General features: G+C 38.6%; 1 protein-coding gene across 7 annotated transcripts in view; it reads right to left on the bottom strand.

Moving 5' to 3' along the window:
• The window catches only part of rreb1a (ras responsive element binding protein 1a), a 55,911-nt gene that overhangs the window by 11,354 nt on the left and 22,676 nt on the right, over positions 1-21,881 (bottom strand). For 2 of the 7 annotated variants that reach the window (XM_051881530.1, XM_051881531.1), the window contains exons 2-6: positions 20,012-20,103; positions 10,050-10,175; positions 9,404-9,633; positions 4,229-4,318; positions 3,834-3,997 (exon numbers count right to left, since the gene is read on the bottom strand). In XM_051881530.1, coding sequence (XP_051737490.1) covers positions 3,834-3,997; positions 4,229-4,318; positions 9,404-9,633; positions 10,050-10,173 — 608 coding nt within the window. In that variant the 5' untranslated portion in view covers positions 10,174-10,175; positions 20,012-20,103. Of the gene's footprint in view, positions 1-3,833; positions 3,998-4,228; positions 4,506-9,403; positions 9,634-10,049; positions 10,176-20,011; positions 20,104-21,881 lie in introns of those variants that run through there. The other 5 variants (XM_051881532.1, XM_051881534.1, XM_051881529.1 and 2 more) reach the window with 5 other exon arrangements.

Below are 21,881 nucleotides of genomic sequence, written 5' to 3'. Positions count from 1 at the left end.
TGCCTGTAAGATGACAACAATGGGTGAAAAAAAATTCAGATCGATAAGTAAGAAAAAAGACTATGAGAAAGATGAGGAAATGTTATCAGGACAGTAACAGCTGATGCAGTAAAACCAGATTCTCTTCACATCCGTCACAGCCGCACATTCCACAAAAAATAAAGTTTGTGTAATATTTCCAATTCTGCACTTTACTTCTGCTTACTACCAGATAACTGCAATTTAAAGAGCATCCATACAAGCTGTCCTACCCTGCAGGCCTTTAACAACTGCAAAGAGCTGTCCACAAATACACACACACACAGATTCCCCATATGCACTTCACCATCAACCTTCGCAACCTTGGGAGGAAGTTCATGTTTACCTCCTCCATCAGCAAGGGCCTGCTGGGAGAAGATACCATGACCAAAAGTAGGGGAAGCGACGGGTGGGGGAGGTGTTTTAAAGTCACCCCTCACTTCCTGCAAAAGCTCTCTCTCCTTAAACAAGAGCAATGCTACATAGCTGACAAACCCCAGCGGTAGCACACGTATATGACCACCAACATACACAAACAAACCAACGCCTTTTCATTTATCTCTGTGGCACACTCATCCTCTGGGCAACTCTTCAACGCAGTCAAAGGCAGGGTGAGGCCTAAGGGATGTAATCGACCAACAAGCTTTCACTTCTCTAAAAAAACCCAGCATACATCTCTGCGAAATTCAACTTCTTAAATTATTAGGGCTGCTAAAAATAACGCGTTCATTTCTGTTGAATAATTTCTATTTAACGGGTTAAAATATTTAATGCAATTAACACAGAATTGCTAGCGTTATAGTATATGATCACACTATCTGGGTTCCACTCACCTGCTCCGTGAAGCGAGAGAGAGTGGCTGACCGAGGATGGTCCAAACGTAGGCCTATCCTATGATTAGCTATTCAAGAGCAATAAGACTCATCTTAGAACTCAATTCGGTACTGGTGCGCTATCTGTGAAGCGGCTCTCTGTGTGCATAACCCAAAATGCACAAACAGAAAGCAGCTTCACAGACAGCGTGTCAGTACTGTATTGAGTTTTCATTTACATCTTACCTTGTTTGATAGGAACACCCTTGCAGCTGCATAGCAATGCACTAGCAACTACTTAAAGGGTTAGCTCACCCAAAAATGAAAATTTGATGTTTATCTGCTTACCCCCAGGGCATCCAAGATGTAGGTGACTTTGTTTCTTCAGTAGAACACAAATGATGATTTTTAACTTCAACCGTTGCGGTCTGTCAGTCATATAATGCATTGAAACGGTAACACCATCTATGAGAATAAAAAAAACATGCACAGACAAATCCAAATTAAACCAAATCCAAACTGATGTCCTAAGACACGAAACGATCAGTTTGTGCGAGAAACCGAACAGTATTTATATCATTTTTTACCTCTAATACACCGCTATGTCCAACTGCTTTGCGGAAGTGATGTCTCGCGCCTATACTTCAATGAGTGCGAGACATCACTTCCGTTGTCAGAGCGCATTCAGACCTCACCAACCGGATGCGCAAGGCAGTTGAACATAGTGGTGTATTAGAGGTAAAAAATTATATAAATACTGTTCAGTTTCTCGCACAAACTGATCGTTTTGTGTCTTAGGACATCATTGTGTCGTCACGAGCCGCAGGGTTTAATTTGGATTTGTCTGTGCGTGTTTTTTTGACTCTTATAGATGGAGTTCCCATTGACATGCATTATACGACTGACAGACCACAAAAGTTGGAGTTAAAAATCATCATTTGTGTTCTACTGAAGAAACAAAGTCACCTACATCTTGGAAGCCCTGGGGGTAAGCAGATAAACATCAAATTTTCATTTTTGGGTGAACTATCCCTTTTAAAAGGTGCGGTAAGTAGATTTTAAACAACGCTGTTGGACATTGTTGATATTTCAAATCAACCCAAACAAACCCACCCCTCTCTTCATTGCTCCGCCTCCAAAACTCACACACAAAAAAAATGAACGTACAGAACACAAATACAAAATAAATAAAAAGCATTCGTTGTTAGTCGCAAACAGCACAGCAGCTCCAGACAATCAAAACAGTGTTACTCACATGAGAAGCGGGATCAAAGCAGCCTCCGCGTCTGTTTTCAGGCCTTCCCACTTAGCTCTCTCCAGAGCTGGAAAGCTTTTCTAATATAAACGTGGTCCTAAAGTGCTTGCCCAGTCATAAACCTTCATTCCAGTGATATTCTTTTGAGCTCTTTTGTATTGTGTCCCATCTCTCATTCTGCAGTTTTTTTTTTTTATTATTATTTTCAAATCTCCCTCTTGCTCCTTCTCTCTCCTCGACCGTCATACGTCCCCTAATGCTGATTGGTTAGATGTTTGTTGTTGGTGTCGGCCCGACTAACTTCTAAACAGTGTATTTGAAATTCCACTGAGTCCACCTTTTATTACTCACCCTCATGTTGTTCCAGACCTGTAAGACCTTTGTTCATCTTCGGAACACAAAGATATTTTGATGAAATTTGAGAGCTCTCTGACTCCTCAACAGACAGCAATTTAATTATCACTGTCAAGGCTTCTCCTACCCTGTTTACGTTTTGGGTGAACTAACTCTTTAAAACATTTGAGCAATCCTAGAACACCCTAGAAACACACAGCAACCGCTCAGAACACCCTAGCTGCTGCATAGCAATACACTAGCAACCACTTGGAACACATTAGCAACCCTAGAACAGTGGTTCTCAACCCTGTTCTGGAGTACCCCTAACCCTGCATTTTGTATGTCTCCCTCATTTATCACACCTGATTCAACTCATGAGCTCATTATTAGAGACTGCAAGACCTGAAGTGGGTGTGTCAGATATAGGGGAGACATTCAAAATGTGCAGTGCTGGGGGTATTTCATGACAGGTTTGAGAACCACTGCCCTAGAACATCCCAGCAACCCCATAGCAACACCCTGGAAACCACCCAGAACTCCCTATCTTCATGGTGGCATGTTTTGCACCACTCACATTTCTTCATAACATGTAAATATCAAGTTACCACTTGGGTCTGCATGTTTTAAATTCTGACCCATAAAATAACTGCATATGACTTATTTTGCTTGCTCACAAACAAACAAACAAACATATTAAATCCACTAAGACACAAAGTCAATGCTAAGCTTGGGATTACAGCTCTTTGCTGAGCATTTAAGCAGAAGGTATGACGACACATTAGGGCGGATGTCTGTGCTACTCTTGCACATCACCCTTCCCTTAAATCACACACATATTCAGAGACACATCTTACTCATAGCTATCTGTCACCGCATTTAAGACAAGCTGAATTTGAATAATCAACAGTTCACAAAGGTGTGTATGAAATTATAAACTCAATCCTCAGTCAAAATAATTAATGGATAATTAAACTATTAGCTGAAAGATGGCTTGAAATCAAAATTAACTTTTTAAATCAATGCACAATTATCAGTATGAATTAAATAAAGAAAAGCTTTTAAAAAGTTTAAAGTGCTATTAAAAAAAGCATCTCTCAAAAGAAATGACATAACCAAGGCCTCATGGGCGAATAAAAACAATTAACCAATAGTATTACAGCAAAAAATGTTCACCCCCTTTCGAAATCCAATTTCTTCCCAATGTAAAGTCCCAATACTACGTTATTTCCCACTGAATCTCCCATTTTCCTCATAAATTGATTAAACGGGTGGTTTTTATGTTGTCTTTGAGAAATGAAATCTGTTAAAGCAAGATCAATTCTGGTGTGCCATTCAAAATCTTTAACCTAAGGAACACATCTTGACTCCACATTGCAGAATGCAAATCATTTTGTTTGAAAACCAGGACTCACCTGTGCATGTTGCCATTGGTAGTGAAAGTCTGATGGCACACAGTGCATTTGTAGGGTCTCTCTCCACTGTGCACTAGCATGTGACGATCCAGAGAGCTAGCCGAGCTCAGAGACTTCCCGCAGATACTGCAACAGTGGTCTGAATTCCCACTATCGGTGTTGTGCTAGAAAAAGGATATTTGGGTCAGCTAACTCAATAAGCTAATTAACATTATAGGCCAAGTTCATCAATATTTTGTCTAATTCTCCCAGGGTTTCTGACGAAGCGTGTTCTGAAAATACTTGGACAAATGGTATTTGACTTTATGTCATCTTTGCTGACTTGCATACAGACTTTAAGAAATCAACAGGTATGCAACAATATACTGAACAAATGAATTAGGTGTGCATGTTACCTGGCGGATGTGCATGGTGAGCTGGTGTTGGGTCTGAAAGCCCTTATCGCACAGCGGACAGACAATACACCCGCTGTCATCTTTGGCTTCCTGAAACAAATATATACAAGGCAAAATGTTTGAGTTATAAATCTCCATAGCATACATTCAGCATTGTGTTATATTATGTGACAAAAGGTGTTTTAAGGTAATTTCACAGCAGAGATTTGGTGCAGACGCAAATTTGATGTCTGGTTGGCACGAAAGCTGTTTTCAGGACTCGGATGCACACCAGAGTCTGTTTAAAAACAAATATTTCAAAAGTATATATCTGCTAAAAGTCTGTCAACTTTTTCTGAGTACACTATTACATACAGTAACACTAAAAAAGAAAACCAACCCCACATTTTTGAATGTTTTGGAAATAACTTATGCTCACCAAGGCTTGATCAAAAACACTGTAAAAAGAGTAATATTCTAAAACAATTATGTATTTAAAAATGTTATATTTTAAAACATAATACATTCCTGTGATCAAAGCTGAATTTTCAGCATCATTACTCCAGTCTTCAGTGTCACATGATCCTTCAGAAATCATTCTAATATGCTGATTTGCTGCTCAAAAGACATTTCTGATTATTATCAATGTTGAAAACAGGGTAACACTTTACAATAAGGTTCATTAGTTAAACATTAGTTAATATATTAACTAACATGAGCCAACCATGAGCAATATATTCGTTACGGTATTTGTTAATCTTTGTTAACATTAGTTAATAAAAATACAGCTGTTCATAGTTTGTTCATGTTAGTTCACAGTGCATTAATGTAACAAGATTTTAATAATGTATTATTAAATGTTGAAATTAACATTAACAAAGATTAATAAATGCTGTATAAGCGTAGTTCATTATTAGTTCATGTTAACTAATGTTAACTAATGAACCTTATTTTTACAATAATTACTGAATTACTGAAAACAGCTGTGCTGCTTCATATTTTTGTGCAAACCTTGATACTTTTTGCAGTGTTCTTTGATGAATAACTCAAAGGAACAGCACTTATTCTATGTCTTTACTGTCAATTTTGATTACTTTAATGTGGTTTCCTGAAAAAAAATATTAATTTCTTAAAAAAATAAAAATAAAAAAACCCAACACTTTAGAACTTTTGAACAGTACAATCTTAAAAATAAAGGTTCTGAAAGGTTTTTTTTGCAGTGATGCCAAGAAAGGATTAGTACACTTTAGAATTAAAATTTCCTGATAATTTACTCACCCCCATGTCATCCAAGATGTATATGTCTTTCTTTCTTCAGTCGAAAAGAAATTAATGTTTTTGAGGAAAACATTCCAAATTTTTCTCCATATAGTGGACTTCACTGGAGTCGAAATTGCTGTTTTAATGCAGCTTCACACATTATGTAATCACGTTGGAAAGGTCGCGTGTGATGTAGCCGGAAGTACAGCGGTAGGGCGGAAAACTCCATCTCATTTTCTCCTCCAACTTCAAAATCGTCCGACATCGCTGTTTTACATTTTTTGTAAAGGGCATTTGACTTAATCTTTGCACGTTCCCTTTGTAGACACTGGATCGGTACTCCCGCCTGTCACGCGTGACCTTTCCAACGTGATTACGTAATGCGTGGCGCAACGCAGAGCAGTGCAAGATGAGCATTTGTGGTTATTTTTTTTTTTATTTATTTTTTTTTTTTTTCAGAAAATGACTGATCGTTTCGCTAGACAAGACCCTTATTCCTCTGCTGGGATCGTGTAGAGCCCTTTGAAGCTGCAGTGAAACTGACATTTGGACCTTCAAACTGTTAAACCCCAGTGAAGTCCACTATATGGAGAAAAATCCTTGAATGTTTTCCTCAAAAACCTTAATTTCTTTTTGACTGAAGAAATAAAGACAAACATCTTGGATGACATGAGGGTGAGTAAATTATCATGAAATTTGAATTCTGAAGTGAACTAATCCTTTAAGAACCATTTTTGGTAACCCAAAGAACCTGTCAGTGATCAGTTCTTAAAAGAACCCCCTTTTTTTAGTTTTAATAATCTAAGAAACTTTTGAGCAATCGAAAGGTTTCATGGACGCTAATGGTTCTTCATTAAAACCATCAATGGCAATAAAAACCTTTTTAAGAGTGTAGAGTAGATTAACCTCAAAGCTAATAGACACATACTAAAAGCCACAAAACACGTATATTAGAAAATGAATAAATAAAACTCTGTTACATTCAGTGATAAACAATAAAAGCCAGTCTTTTTGTATAAACACCAAATGCCATCGTTTAAAGCGCGTGGGTAAAAACCCATATGCAGGAGGCAGGGAGTGAGGCCTTGTCTTCTGACCTTGAATGTCTTGTCAGAACATGTTGTATGTGTGAGATACGGAGCTAAATTCACTCTGTTAAATAAACACTTGCTCAACCCCAGGAGCTACATCAGTCACTGCTGCACAACCGCCGAGCACAAACACTGTACCTATTACAAATATGCAGTCCTTTTGAATACGGACCACAATCAATTTGAGAGTTTGTGTATTTCATGAAGAGCATCTTGAAGGAGTGAGAAATGCTTCCTCTTTCACCTTGAGTGGAAATCTGTGTAAACCGACACCACACATGTTGCCTTCCTCTCGCTGTTGTCGACAGTACGGCAGATCATTAACTGAACATAGCAGCACGGCCCCATTCAGTGAGACCAGTTCCTGTTCTAACAGATCTGATGCAGTCACATGACAAAATGCCTTATATACTTATGATATGAGGTCATAAAATAAGTGCGTAGGTATCTCATAATATATATATAAAAACAGAGAAGGCGCATGAGTCATCACTAATTCAGCTCTAAATAGACGCTCACATGATCTACAAACACACAAGAGGTTCAACTAGACTGGAATCTTCAAAAACATCTCTAGGAAGAGAAAAGCACTTCCTTTTTCCTCTGATGGCACGCTGGCGTAGAGCTTGTTTTTCTTCTATGACTCTCTTGGCTTCAGTTCAGGACCAGCGAGAGCCAATTGCTAAAGCTGACTGTATTTACCATTCAGCATGTTATGAGAGGAAGTGTCATTCACAGACAATGTTTGGTTTTTTGACCTTAATTGGGAGTAATAGTTTCATCATATAAGGAAGTACCATTCATTTAATCGCTACAATTCAGGCATACTGACCTGCTTAAAGTTCATAGGTCATAAATTGGGTTATTGCACTATTATTACACTGCCGTCCAAATGTCTGGGGTAATTAAGATTTTTCTTTGAAAGAAAATAAATAAATAAGATATATATATATATATCAGCAAGGACACATTAAAATGATCACAAGGGACAGAAAAGCCATTAATAATGTTCAAATAAATGCTGTTCTTTTGAACTTTCTATTCTTTAAAGAAACCTGATTTCGGTTTCCACAAAATATGAAGCATTTCCAACAATGATAATAATCAGAAATGTTTCTTGAGCAGCAAATCAGCATATTAGAATGATTTCTGAAGGATCATGTGACACTAAAGACTGGACTAATGATGCTGAAGTTTACAATATATTCAACATTTATTTTAAATTTTCACAATATTACAGTTTTTACTGTATTTTTGATCAAATAAATGCAGCCTTGGTGAGCAGAAGAGATGGTAGTGTTCAAAAGTGTTTAAAGGTAGTCTTCCAAGGATGACCTCCACAGTTTGATTCAAAAAGAGGATGTAATTTATATTCTGTTATGCATTTTTTCCATGGTTACAATTTATAAGGTGCACCTGAGCTAACACCTGTTAGCAACTTTTTTTACTGGTTTTGTCTGAGCCTGTTTGTGCTGCACTTTGGCGCGTCTCTTTATGCTCAGTTAATCCAGTAAATTACACAACTCACTGTAAGCTTCTTTACTTTTCCTCAAAAGGAGTGAAAGAGGCCTGAGAACTAGGCTACAGACTCTCCAGGTGAAACACTGCTTACAGACTGAAAGATCCCACCCTCAAACTTCTATTTTGGTCTCTAGATATGACTCACAGCCTTTATTGCAAGACTATGAGATTGTATAGCTATTGTCCTTCAGGCAAAAATGCCAAATACAGACTATGTAAATATGCCAAAAGAACAACGCTCTGATTGGTGAGTTTTTCAAATGGGGAAGGAATACTCTAAAGGGGGAAGGGTGGTTTGGATCCAAAACTTCAGAGACTAAACTACCCCCAGAGTTCCACAGGAGTGTTAAGGGGTTAAAAGTGACACCTGTTGCCCCCACACAGGAGTGTTAAGGGATGAATTGCATGCTCTAATGGGAGCCATGTGATGCAGCCGTGTGGACAAAAGGTGGATTGAGATGCCAGAAGACCATTTGTCACTTTTCATTTAAAAACAGGATGCTGCATCCATAAAGTCCTTCCCACCTGTACCACTTTCTAACCACAAAAACACACGTGTATATGCACCAGATATTCATTATTTAGTGCTGTATCCCAGTTCACTAAAAATCCAAAATAGTGTGCCAAGATTAGGATTAATGTGTTCCATTATCCATTATAGTAAATTAAAAATAGTGCCTAGATGACATAGTGGAGTTTTTGATTGTATTAACCTAATAGTAAATAATGAATTTTAAGGTGGTGAATATAGCTAGTTTTTAAAGTTTATATGCAAACACAAACATTACGCAAAGACGCAATTTTAATGACGTGGTAGTAAGTCACAGTGGCATACTGTCTCATTACATACTCAAAACTATCAACTTTCTCATCAGCAGCAAAGTACAAACTTTTGTATAGTAGAAGTATGCTAATTGGAATGCAGCCAAGGACATTGCCAAGGCTCATTTGATTGGTTCATTTGGGGAATGAGTCAGTATGACTTGACTTTGTTTGTTTTTTGAGATTATGAATCAGTGTTAAACATTCAGTGTTTAGTTTGGATTATAAATATATTTTCTGTTTTAGAACCCCAAACAGTTCTTGTTTCTGACAATAAAAGGACATCAACAGTGCATCTGTTTGCCAAAATACTAAGAAACATTTATAAAAATATAGAAACTTAATTCATTGCTTTACTTCTATTTTACTGTTTTATATATATAAATATAAATTGCAGGTATGCATGTAAATCCACATATACATGACACTTTCTATTTTCTGATTGTATTCGATTTAGCAAATATGTATGCGACCTTCACCCTTACTCTTCATACCCTCTTACCTGGGTCTTTCTTCCACTGCGGTTGGTGCTGGGGCTTTTGACTGGCACCTTATTGGGCGTGGTGTGGGCGGAGTCTACTCCGCCGTTAAGTTGAGGTGTTTTCATCACAGTGTTCATCATGGAGTTAATGGAAGACAAGTCCACTCCATCGGCTACATGCATCTCTCCATCTGCTCTATTCTGTCCATTCTCCCATTCATTTCCTTCCTCCTCTACACTGGCAGAACCCTCTGTGGATGTTTTAATTCCTTTGTATTAATGGCAGACAGACAGAAGGATAGAACGATAGATAGAAAGAACGATAGATAGGTAGGTCGATAGATAAAATGATAGAACGATAGATAGAACAACAGATAGAACGATCGATCAATCGATCAATAGATAGGTCGATATATTGATAGAACGATCAATAGGTAGATAGAACGATCGACAGATAAAACAATAGAATGATAGGTAGAACGACAGAACGATAGACAGACAGACAGATCGATAGATAGACAGACAGGCAGACAGAGAACTATAGATAGATGGGTAGATAGACATGATAAAGAACTATAGAACTACAGGTAGATAGACAGAACTATAGATAGATGGACAGACAAACAGATGGATAGACGGACAGAAAGACCGAAGGATAGATTTCTACCTGTGTGTGTTGTTTGTGTTTCTGTGGGGGCGGGGCTCTGGACATCATCGCTTTGCTCCACCTCTACCCCAGTAAGGGTGCAATTTGCGGATTCTGTTCTCGTCTCTTCCGTTGAATTTTCCATAACTATGGAGAGGAAAAAAGAAAAAGAAAACCGTATGCAGATAAGCCAAGGGTGCTCTGAGTGCACTAAAAGTCAAGCTTGTATTCAAATAGTCTCATAATAAAATCTCATAAAATCATCAATGATAAAAATCATTTATCTTTATGAGCAGAAAACAGCAAGTTAGAGAACAGCTTCCTTGTTTAAAGCATCTGGGGGCTAAATCAAAAGAGGAATGATATGAGAATAAAAAAAATTGTTCAGAGAGTACACTACAGAGGCCATTTCCCAGTCAGCGGAACATGATGTGTGTTCTCTAGATGAGGCACAGTACATGCATTCTCTTGGTGCTTTATGGCTACAGCACCTGTCTGGAGAGCACAAGTGAGAGGCAGTGTGTCTACTTGTCTCATGACCACAAAAGTATGGCGAACGCAAGTGTGTAAGAGTCATCATCCACAAAGTTTGACGTCATAATGAACTCTGAGGTTTCATTCTGTATTCTACTTCCACACTTAGAAGCCGTTCACACAGAACATGTTTTTGCATTCCACTTTGGTACTTGTTTTTCTATGTAAACATGCGCTAGTTGAACAACCGTTTTTTTTTTTTTAAATGCATCTTAAGATCTTGCGTTTTTTTCCATTCCACTGCTCGTGCCTCGCGTTTATGTTTTTCTGTAAATGGACCCTAAAGCCCAATGTATACTTCACTTTTCACATGTACGCGAGGGTCAGCGTACAGTGTGCATGACGCAAATTTTGTCATCAGAAGAGTATGCGCGTTCTGTATGGATTTTTGTAACCGTGCATACTTGTACGCACAGGTCGCACATGTGCATTTAATTTTTTTTGCAGTAATTAGTTAATCCACAAGATGGCAACTGTGCCCTGGGGTCGTCGATTCACAAGGTAGTCAAAGAAAAACTGCATAAACAGAACAGACCGGAACGCATGCAAGCTACAGCGACAATGGAGGCCTACATAGATGAGAGATTGTGCAAAGAGGTTAGAAAGTACACTCATTTGTACAACTCTAGCATGAAAGAATACAAATATATTTACATGGGTTATAACTCGTGGCGAGAGATTGCTCAAAACTGTGCATGCGTCTAAAGTCTGTGTATGCGTATGAGTCAAATGAAGTATACTTTCCAAGGCTATGCGTTCGAATGTGCGTGTACACTATAGTGTACACATTAACAAAAAAAAAAACAAGTATACCCAGGGCTTTACACAAACACTGAATTTCAAACCGATTAGAGCCTATGAATGTGGCCTATGAAACTATGACTGGTTTCACCCAATTTTCAGACAACTACACATGACCACACAGGCACATCTCTGCTTTGGTGGGTGTCAGCCTGGCAGATGGCTGTAGATGCTAATCTGGATGAGCAGGGGGGGTCTAAGCGGTACTTTTAAGATGGGGAGTTCATGAGGGGTTCATTCCTGAGATGATGATGAGCGATGCTAGAGGTACTATGGCCTAAAAGGCAGCACATTACGTGCTGGTTATGATTCAACAAGTGTGGTAATGGCTAAAAGAGATTGCTAATGTGTTAAAATTAATGAAGGAAAGTTGTTGTCAAGAGGAAGAATGGGAAAGCCAGAGTTGGGAGGGCAAAAAAGATGGAGAAAGAACGAGCGAGCGAAAGATTCTCTTTGCTAATTGCCACTTCCCATCCACAACCACACAGGAAGCTCCTCCGCGGTCTGGGCTGCTTCCTCTTTTGGAGAGAGGATAAGGGAATGCGTGTGTGTGTGTGTCTGGGTGTGTGACGAGGCAGTTGGACGACAGGATCTGCTGTTGGCTGGACCATAACAACATGGTAGATATGATCAGGGGTGGCCAACTCTGCACCAATAAGTGAAACTTCACATATGCCTAGTAGCCAAATGGAGGTAAACCAAATTCCTTCAAAAACAGCCTGCTATCCTAGCGCCCTGTTTGATTAGCCACTGTACAACTACAGCTAAATGCGGATAGAGCTCTCCTTCAGAGTCCTTACTCCTCAAAATAACCAAAGTGGGGGTTGACAAGCGCATTCATCAACCAAAATTCACTGTAGTGACAACAAATAAAAAAGAAAATAGAAAATGATGTCATAGAGAGGACCTCTGCAGACTTTCATAACTGTCCTTGCGGCCTTTTTAACAGTCATGAAGTTTATTACTCATCCAATTGTAGTACCTACCCATGCGATTTCGGACGCACCATGTGTGTCAAAGTGTTGTTAAATGTTAAAATTTAAATGCAAGGGTCAGTAAAACTTTTTACAAGAAAAAAAATAATCATCTGATAACTTAGAGTGCATTGAAGGAAAGTTGTATACAAGACACCAATCACACTAAAGCATGGCTGTATATCCGTTTCCCTTCATTAGACAAGATGAGCCGCTCATCTGATAGGACGTTTGCAAGATGGGCGGGACGTTTTTGCAGGAAAATGAAAAGCGGTTGATGATTTGGGTGGGGGACACTCTAGCATTATGTACTGAAGAGAAAAACAGAAAGACACTGAAAACAAGAAGATCACAGAGGGAAAAGGGAAAGGAGGGAAAACCTGTATTCGTAGACGTGGGTGTGGAAAGTCAAGAGAGATACTGTTGGGTTCTGTTGATGATTAGAGGTAGAAAGACAAGGGATTACACAACAGCAGGGCAGGTTTCGAGTTGTGCAAGGATTTGGGGTGGGGGTTTGGGGCGAGAGTGAGTGAGACAGAGTTGTACTTGTCATAAGATTCTCGCTCCTTTGCCGGGAGATAGTGGGGGTGGAGTGAGTTGGGGGGCTGCTGTTACTACATCTGTTCCCACCCATCACTCTCACTATTCTGCACACACACACACACAAGACAGAAAGAGGTTCTTGCACATCCTTGTTAAAACACGTCAAACAAAAGACAAACTCTGTGAAAGCAGAGATGATTTTGTGAGACTATGAGCAGATAATATGTTAAGGATGTGTTTGCGTGTATGTATGACTATATGTGAGCTTCTTGAGTGTTTTTGTGTTAGTCAGAAGCACACAAGGGTGGAAAAGTCCTCACACAGTGCCAAACCGAGCAAGCAAGAATGCCTCTGCTGTTCCCTCTCTCTGTCTCTCTCCATCTTGTTTCGTCTTCCATCTGTCCCTCACTGCTTTTCCTCTTTCATCTTACCTAAACATCTTCAGAAATCCTCTAAACTATTCTAAAATGTGTTGAGTAGATTGAAATCATTTCTTTACAACCTAATTCATTTAGCTTTCTTCTGGAAAATCTTAAATGAGGTATTAGAAAAGTAGCTGAAATTTTTACAAAAACTAACACTCCAAGCATTCAAATTCTTGTAATTCTGCAAGTGTGCTATTGTTCAGGCCTTGCATCACATAAATGCTAGCAAAAATAACATAATTTTGTATATTTTGACACTAGCAAGTTTAAATCAGTCTAAACCAGTGGTTCTCAACCAGGGGGTCATCGCCAACTAGGAGGCCTCAACATGATTAAAAATTAGACAAAATCTTTAAAAATCAACAAATCAACGTGGAGGGAGGGAGTCAAAAAGTTTGAGAACCACTGCTTTATCATTTATGGCCAACACATTTGTGATGCTACACAACTGGCCAATCAGCTCAAGCTAAAAGTTGGTTTCAGCTCGACAACTGAAATTTAGTCAACGGCTTGTCCTTCCCTCTGCTTTACCACGGGATGCACATACGACACTGCCAAACAGTACAAATAGCATCTGACTATTTATTGGAGAAGCATTCCTAATCTAAATTTACCTTAAAACTTGGGCCTAAAGCCAAGGCATCCACTTCTAGCCAAAAACTCAAGTCACCGAGGTGCGATTTAGTCAAAAACCTTGGCATTACAAGACCTTCCTTTTAAGATGCCTCTAGCCAACATTCAGTAGGAGCTCTTATTAAAGTAATTGGCCTGGCTTCTGGGATGCAAATGACAGAGCTGAGGTGGGTTGGGCATGTCGAGGATGGCTGTCAGACAATAGCTCCGAGCCAAACTGACAAAAGTGACACATGCACTTCAAAAGCAAACAGATATCGCATGGAGCGACCGATCCGTTCACTGTTCTAAATTATCTGCTGGGACGAGGTATTGAATGGCTTTTAATATATAAGTTCTTCCTGAACAAACGAAGGCTGAAAAAAGGGGGTTAGCTTGCTCAAAAAAAGCACTTTGTGGTTAAATTGAGAAATAGTAGAGTGGTCTGCAATGAGGCGGGAGGGTTGAGTGACCATATGTTGGCTGTTTATTACAGCCTCCATTATCTCCTTTACATCACAGTCCTCAAAAGGAAACAGGAGAAATGCAGACTCTCTTGTGTGAAATAAGTATTAGCTAACGCAGATAGACGAGGCAGTAGAGGAAGGAAGCTACACTCCTGGAAACTAAACATCCAAAGCTCTTGGTGTAAAAGAAGAGTTTCATAGTAGTCATTCTCTCCCACCTCGCATCTATCCTTCCTACCAATCATATGTTTGAGTGACTCAAACTAGGGCCTTTTGAGCCAGAATCCTGCCCTGACTTGCCAGACCGAGCTACACAAATCCTCTCACACAAACTGACTCCCAATGACAAAGGCGGCTCATTCGGTCACCAACATTTGGAGCACACCTCTCGTTTCAGTTTATGGAGTTGTGTACAGCCTGCCAGCTTGAACTTTTCATGTTAAGTCTCTCTTACTCTCTAAGGGCAAAGATCAGGGTATCAGTAGAGCACTATGTTTACAGAAGACCAAGAGAAAGGGGGCTGGTTTGGGGCCAAACTAGGATAGAGTGGAAGGAATATTACTAGTACTCCCTCTCTTACTCACGTAAATCACACTCTCTCTCGCTTATTCGAACTTCATTTGCCCTAGAGTTGAGTGTTGAGTATTGCACAAGCTCTTTCCGGCCACATTCACACAGCAACTGAATACAGTCATGAGTTCTATATTTGAGTCCTTAAAGGATTAGTTCACTTCAGAATTAAAATTTCCTGTTAATTTACACAACCCCATGTCATCTAAGATGTTTCTGTCTTTCTTTCTTCAGTCGAAAAGAAATTAAGGTTTTAGAGAAAAACATTCCAGGATTTTTCTCCATATAGTGGACTTCATCGGGGTACAGTGGGTTGAAGGTCCTCGTCTTGCACTACTCTGCGCCAAGCATTACGTAATTACACTGGAAAGGTCACGCGTGACATAGGCGAAAGTACCGATCCAGTGTCTACAAAGCGAACGTGCAAAGACTAAGTCAAACACCCTTTACCAAAAAAAAAAAAAAAAAAAAAAAAAAGGTAAAAACGGTCTCGGATGATTTTGAAATTGGAGGAGAAAATGAGATGGAGCAGTGCAAGACGAGCATTTGTGGTTAAAAAGTATATACTTTTTTTTTTTTTTTTTTTCAGAAAATGGCCAATTGTTTCGCTATACAAGACCCTTATCCCTCATCTGGGATCATGTAGAGCCCTTTGAAGCTGCACTGAAACTGCAATTTGGACCTTCAACCCGTTGTACACCACTGAAGTCCACTATATGGAGAAAAATCCTGTAATGTTTTCCTCAAAAACCTTAATTTCTTTTTGACTGAAGAAAGAAAGACAAACATCTTGGATGACATGGGGGTGAGTAAATTATCAGAAAATTTTAATTCTGAAGTGAACTAATCCTTTAATACAGTTACATTCAAATACAGTTGAGTTATTTATTCTATAAGCAAACTCACACAGGACTCACAACCTCATAACTCACAATACCTGCGTTATGTAAAGGGAACCGGACTGAACAACTAGTTGTCTATCACTTTTAACAGTGTGAGAGAGCTGCTCTTTGCTGCACAAAAACTTGTCTACCATGTGTTTTGGGTTTTCATGTGGGGCTTACAGCAATGGAGATATGAGCTGGGTGTCATCTCAGGTTTTAGATCCAGTCACTGTTCTCCACCAGAGCTCCTCCCATCAGTTTTGTCTTCTATGCGCAACTCACATGCTCCGCTCTCCACCACACCGATATAAAAGCTGCTGTCAGTTAATGAAGATTCGACAAATGAACTCGAGCGCTTTGGACTCTTCAAGTGTCAAAAGTGATGAGACTTTAGTTTTACGAACGCCACCATCTTTGATATTACTTTGGTCAATATCGCTGCTGGTTCTCAATATGAGCTTGACTCCCGTTGCACGTTTATACAGACAGTATTCGAGACATCACTGTAAGTTGCTGTGTGAACGGGACATTTCGAGACTCACACCTGTAAGTAAATGCAGTTGTCAATCCTAAAAACTGACAGTGTGAACGTAGCCTACCTTTCTTAGATGGCTCAAATAGGAATAAGCCTCTTATCTTAATGTAATGGCCTACTGAACTAGCTTTGTGCTCTGGGCAAAAACACAATGGGACTTTGTAAACCCTGTCCAAAGTCAAAAGAAATGTCCAGAAGCAAAAATTTCTCCTTATCAGTGTGTATTGTGTGGCCATCCACTATGAAAATTACAGCAATCAGGCAAATCCTGTAACCTGATCCACAGAAATGGTGAGTTTCCAAGACAATTAAAAGCTCTAATTAAGCAACAATTTTGAGATGCGTTCTGTTAAAGTTGGTATGAAATGGAAACTGCAACCGTCTTTTCTTCCCTATTGTGATGTATATCCGAGTGAAGCTATTTGTTGGGGTTGAAATATCGAGATCAACAGCAATGTTTATAACAGATACAGTTTTAAGGAAATTCATATCTCTAGATATTTTTTAGTACCCACGTTTGTCGCCAGGTTTCCAATTCAGATTAATAAGATTAAAATCAGTAAATAACAGAAATTCTACGGTTATTGCGACCTCGGGTCTTGTGTGCTTCATGCCAGTAGGTTGTGGTAAGTCTCCATCTTGAAAGTGAGCTGTTTGGAGGACATGTACGAGAAGGATTCAGGCATTCTTCAGACATGTGAGAGTGTTACAGCGTGTTACAGAGTAAACTGAACATAACTAACCAAAGAACTACCAAACATTATATTTAAGCCATCATGATTCCACAATTAATCACATGTGACCAAAACAGTCTAAATCTAGTAGTGTGAGAAAAACAGACCTCTTATTAAATACTTCCTCTATAAAATCAGTTCAATGCCCCAAGAGCAGAACAGAAACAGATATGCTAAGCAAAAAAATAAAAATGGGTGGCTGAGCACAAACACACACTAACATACTTTAAAGACCTATCAACAACAAACAACAGCATAGGAAGAGTCTTCATCTAGCATTTTTATCTATCTGGCCTGGTTTTAACATTCAATATTAAAAAAGAAAAGAAACAATTACTGTCTTTTTTTAATACTAAAAATGATTCTCCAACACTGTAAATCTCAGTTGCTTTAATTAAATATTCCACAAGCTAAATTGCGGCTGTTTATGTTGAGATCTCGGTATCTCCTTCATCTCTGGACCGCCAGCCACTCAAACAGGTTTTTGGTGGATGACAGACTGCCTCACCTAACAAAGACGCCTCAGGTCCAACCACCATACAACCAGCTCAACATCCTACCAAAAACCCAAGTGAAACAATGCATTACACTATGATAGAAAAGTTATTTTTGTCAATTTGAGAGCATTAACTTTTATCTTGGTGACATCTAATGAATTTTGGTATCACTGTTACATGTCCTGTCAGTATGTGATAAATTGTTTGGTCCTGTTCTGCGACTTAACAAATGTGCCACACAAGTCTGAGCTTGGGGGACTGCAGGCGCTTGAAAGCATGGCTTGAGCAATAGGCCGTGACTCATAGGAGTGCTCAGAATCACCGGAGTTAGAGGTTAGTTTTAGTCGTACTAACAGTAAGCAACAATTGTGAGACCAGATGAATGGCAGTCAAAGGCTGCTTGTTATATATATATATATATATATATAAAAAATTCTGTACTTTTGCTGCAAAAGAATGTGTCTTTGGGAGCATCATACTTTCACCTAGATAACACAGCTGTTTTACAGAAGAGAATGTTGACCTTTGACCCTGCTACCTGAGAACACTTCAGAACGAGCAGCAAAAATGTAGCTAGCAACTCTCATTTAGACTGAACAATGGACTGAAGCTATATTTATAGCAACAAACTAAACATCTTTTCTCTTTAAGGTTCAATTTGTTAACATTAAAGCAATAGTTAACATAAAATAAAATAATAAGTAAAGCTTTTACAGCATTTATTAATCTTGCTTAATGTGACTTTCTAGCTAATAAAATAATACATTTAACATTTTTTTTAAATTATAAGTGGTATAAACTAAATGAATTACTTAATGTATTATGGACAAACTAAATTACAACAACATTATCAACAACTGTATAAAATTACTCACCCTCGTGTCGTTTCACATCCGTAAGACGTTAGTTCATCTACAGAACACAAATTAAGATATTTTTGATGAAATCCGAGAGGTTTTTTTTTAACACAAATTAAGATATTTTTGATGAAATCCAAGAGGTTCCCCACCCCCATAGAAAGCAATGAAATTACCACATTCAAGGTCCAGAAAAGTAGTAAAAACATTGTTAAAATAGTCAACATGACTACAGTGGTTCAACCTTAATGTTATGAAGTGACGAGAATACTTTTTGTGCGCAAAAACAAAACAAAAAAACGACTTTATTCAACTATTTTGTCTCTCCCCAGTCAGTCTCCTACGTTGTTTATTTTGTATAGACACGTTGACTATTTTAACAATGTCTTTACTACTTTTTGGGACCTTGAATGTGGTAATTTCGTTGCTTTCTATGGGGGATAAAAAAAATAAATAAAAAAAACCCTCTTGGATTTCATCAAAAATATCTTAATTTGTGTTCAGAAGAAGAACAAAGGTCTTACGGGTTTGGAATGACATGAGGATGAGTACTTAATGACAGATTTCATTTTTGGGTGAACTAACCCTTTAACATTAGTGTACATTAATAAATTAAGATACTTAACTTTAGATGAATATTAAGTAAGATTAATAAATGCTGTATAATTGTTGTTAAGTAATGTTGAAAAAAATGAACCCTTATAGTAAGTAAAGTGTTACGACAATGGCAGTTTCTATCTTTATCTTTGACGTTGCACAGCTTTATCAATGTCTGAACTGAAGACAATTGTAGTCAACTTCTATTTATTTGAAACGTTGGCCTTTGTCTGGTATTTTGTCTTTACATCTTTTCAAATTCTTTTTCCTTCACTGCAACTCTCACAAATACATATTTCAGATTCCTTCCTGCATCTTGATGCAAAGTCATGTCTGTAACCAGCCTACCTGAACCAAAAACTATCTCATGTTTTCAGCCCGAGTTTTCAAACAAGACAACGCAGCACTGATAGATCTCAGCTTCATGCAGAGGACGTTAGCATGTATATGAAGTGCATGTGATGTCTCATGAGCTGAAAGCAGATTACAAAGTTCAAGCTTAAGGGTTTCTATGCTTTTATGAAGCAAAATAATAAACTGTAACTTGACAAATAGGAGATTCGCACATCTGTTTTGTTTACCTAACTCAAATTTTAAAAGATCCAAAGCCCATTAAGCTATACACATGGCTGGCTTCACTGTTTTTGCAATAAATGGACCGCATGCACACTGCAAGAGTGGAACAATTGAATTTGATGAATGATAGAGCAAAGGTATGCGAGCCAAGGATGTAAAAACGTGTGGCAAACTATACAGTATGAGTATAGCTATGACTGTAAAACAGCAAAGAACAGACATGGATGAAAGGATGAAATAAAAGGAGAAGAGATAAGGGGAAACTTGTGGGTAGGGCTTGATAAGCAGGCCAGTCGTCCATGCTGCAAGTGCAAACAGTGAGGATGCTCACGCGGACAGGCAGCCTCGGCTCGGACCGGACGGTGAGGTATATTTACCCGTCCTCAGACGAGGTTGTATTACTCTGCTGCCGTTCGGGGGTTGAAGAGGGACCGCAGTGCACCTCGCGTGTCAGCAACCACTGCTCACACTGCAGGGAGACCACAAAGAGGGAGTTTAATATGCATGCCTATGAACACACAACAAACACACACTTTCTTTCGGGATGAGGCACAGACTTTTGACCTTGAAATCTGTTATAAAGTAATAAAATCATTGCAAAACTTGCTGTGTTGAATCATAGCGCTATGAAACACCCCGTTCATACAGACAATCTCGATCTCAGTGGCTGGAGTTTGACCTGCAGTCATGGTACAATTTAACTCAATCTCTCCCCAAAGGCTGCTCTGAATCAAGAAAGTGCCGTTCCCTTGAATGTTTGTTCATATTGTGGCCTAGGGGTCACCAGTTAAAACAATACACAGCAGAAATTTGTCAATCGCTATAAATGTATCATTTCATGTATCACTTCATATACAACAGACTCTTGTGAAGGGATTCTTTTAATGATTCATTCAAAAGACTCACAAACTCTGAAACTACTAGTTTGAATCATTCTGTTAAAATCCTTTACTGACTGAACTCACTGAATCATTCAGAGCAGTTACTCAATCAACATCTGACTCACTTCTTGACTGCACTTACTATTACTTGCAGTGATTTTGAAATTAAAGGATTAGTTCAATTCAGAATTAAAATGTCCTGATAATTTACTCACCCCCATGTCATCCAAGATGACTTTCTTTCTTAAGTCGAAAAGAAATTAAGGTTTTTGAGGAAAACATTTCAGGATTTTTCTCCATATAGTGGACTTCAACAAGGTTCAACAGGTTGAACGTCCAAATTGCAGTTTCAGTGCAGCTTCAAAGGGCTCTACATGATCCCAGCTGAGGAACAAGGGTCTTATCTAGCAAAACGATTGGTCATTTTCTAAAAAAAAAAAAAACAAATTTATACACTTTTTAACCACAAATGCTCATCTTGCACTGCTCTGCGATGCGCCACGCATTACGTAATCACGTTGGAAAGTTCACTCGTGATGTAGGCGGAAGTACAAACTCCATCTTATTTTCTCCTCCAACTTCAAAATCGTCCAACATCGTTATTTTACCTTTTATTAAAGGCCGTTTGACTTAGTCTTTGCACGTTCGCTTTGTGGACACTGGATCGGTACTTTCGCCTATGTCACGTGTGGCGCATCGCAGAGCAGTGCAAGATGAGCATTTGTGGTTAAAAAAAAAAAAAAAAATACATAAATGTTTATTTTTTTTAGAAAATGACTGATCTTTTCGCTAGATAAGACCCTTATTCCTCATCTGGGATTGTGTAGAGCCCTTTGAAGCTGCGTTGAAACTGCAATTTGGACCTTCAACCCGTTGAACCCCAGTGAAGTCCACTATATAAAACCTTAATTTCTTTTTGACTGAAGAAAGAAAGACATAAACATCTTGGATGACATGGGGGTTAGTAAATTATCAGGAAATTTTAATTCTGAAGTGAACTAATCCTTTAACTTTCAGATGTTAAAATCTAAAAAGCAAAAAAAAAAAAAAAAGAAAAATTAAAATCGCAACCAGCTAAATTACTTATTTGTTGGAACTAATATTTTCTAAAATTATTTTATTATTATTACCATTATTTTATAATGATTTTGATATTACCTAATGTTTAGATACATTTTAGCTGAAAATCAGCAGAAAAAATCTGCAAATTCAGTCTGGGTCTGCTACTAATAAACAGAGTAAGGAGTTGTTCAGCATCATTTGTTGCATCACTAATCAGCGATTGGCCCGTTTAACGTCTGTTAGCTGTCCGCAGACAGGATGGAGGGATACGGAGATGCACAGATGAAGAGGAGGAGAGACTTAC

Source organism: Ctenopharyngodon idella, chromosome 23 (assembly GCF_019924925.1).
Source record: "Ctenopharyngodon idella isolate HZGC_01 chromosome 23, HZGC01, whole genome shotgun sequence".
NCBI classification, from domain to species: Eukaryota; Metazoa; Chordata; class Actinopteri; order Cypriniformes; family Xenocyprididae; genus Ctenopharyngodon; species Ctenopharyngodon idella.
The sequence above is the reverse complement of the archived record's forward strand: the minus strand, read 5'-3'. Positions and strand labels throughout refer to the sequence as shown.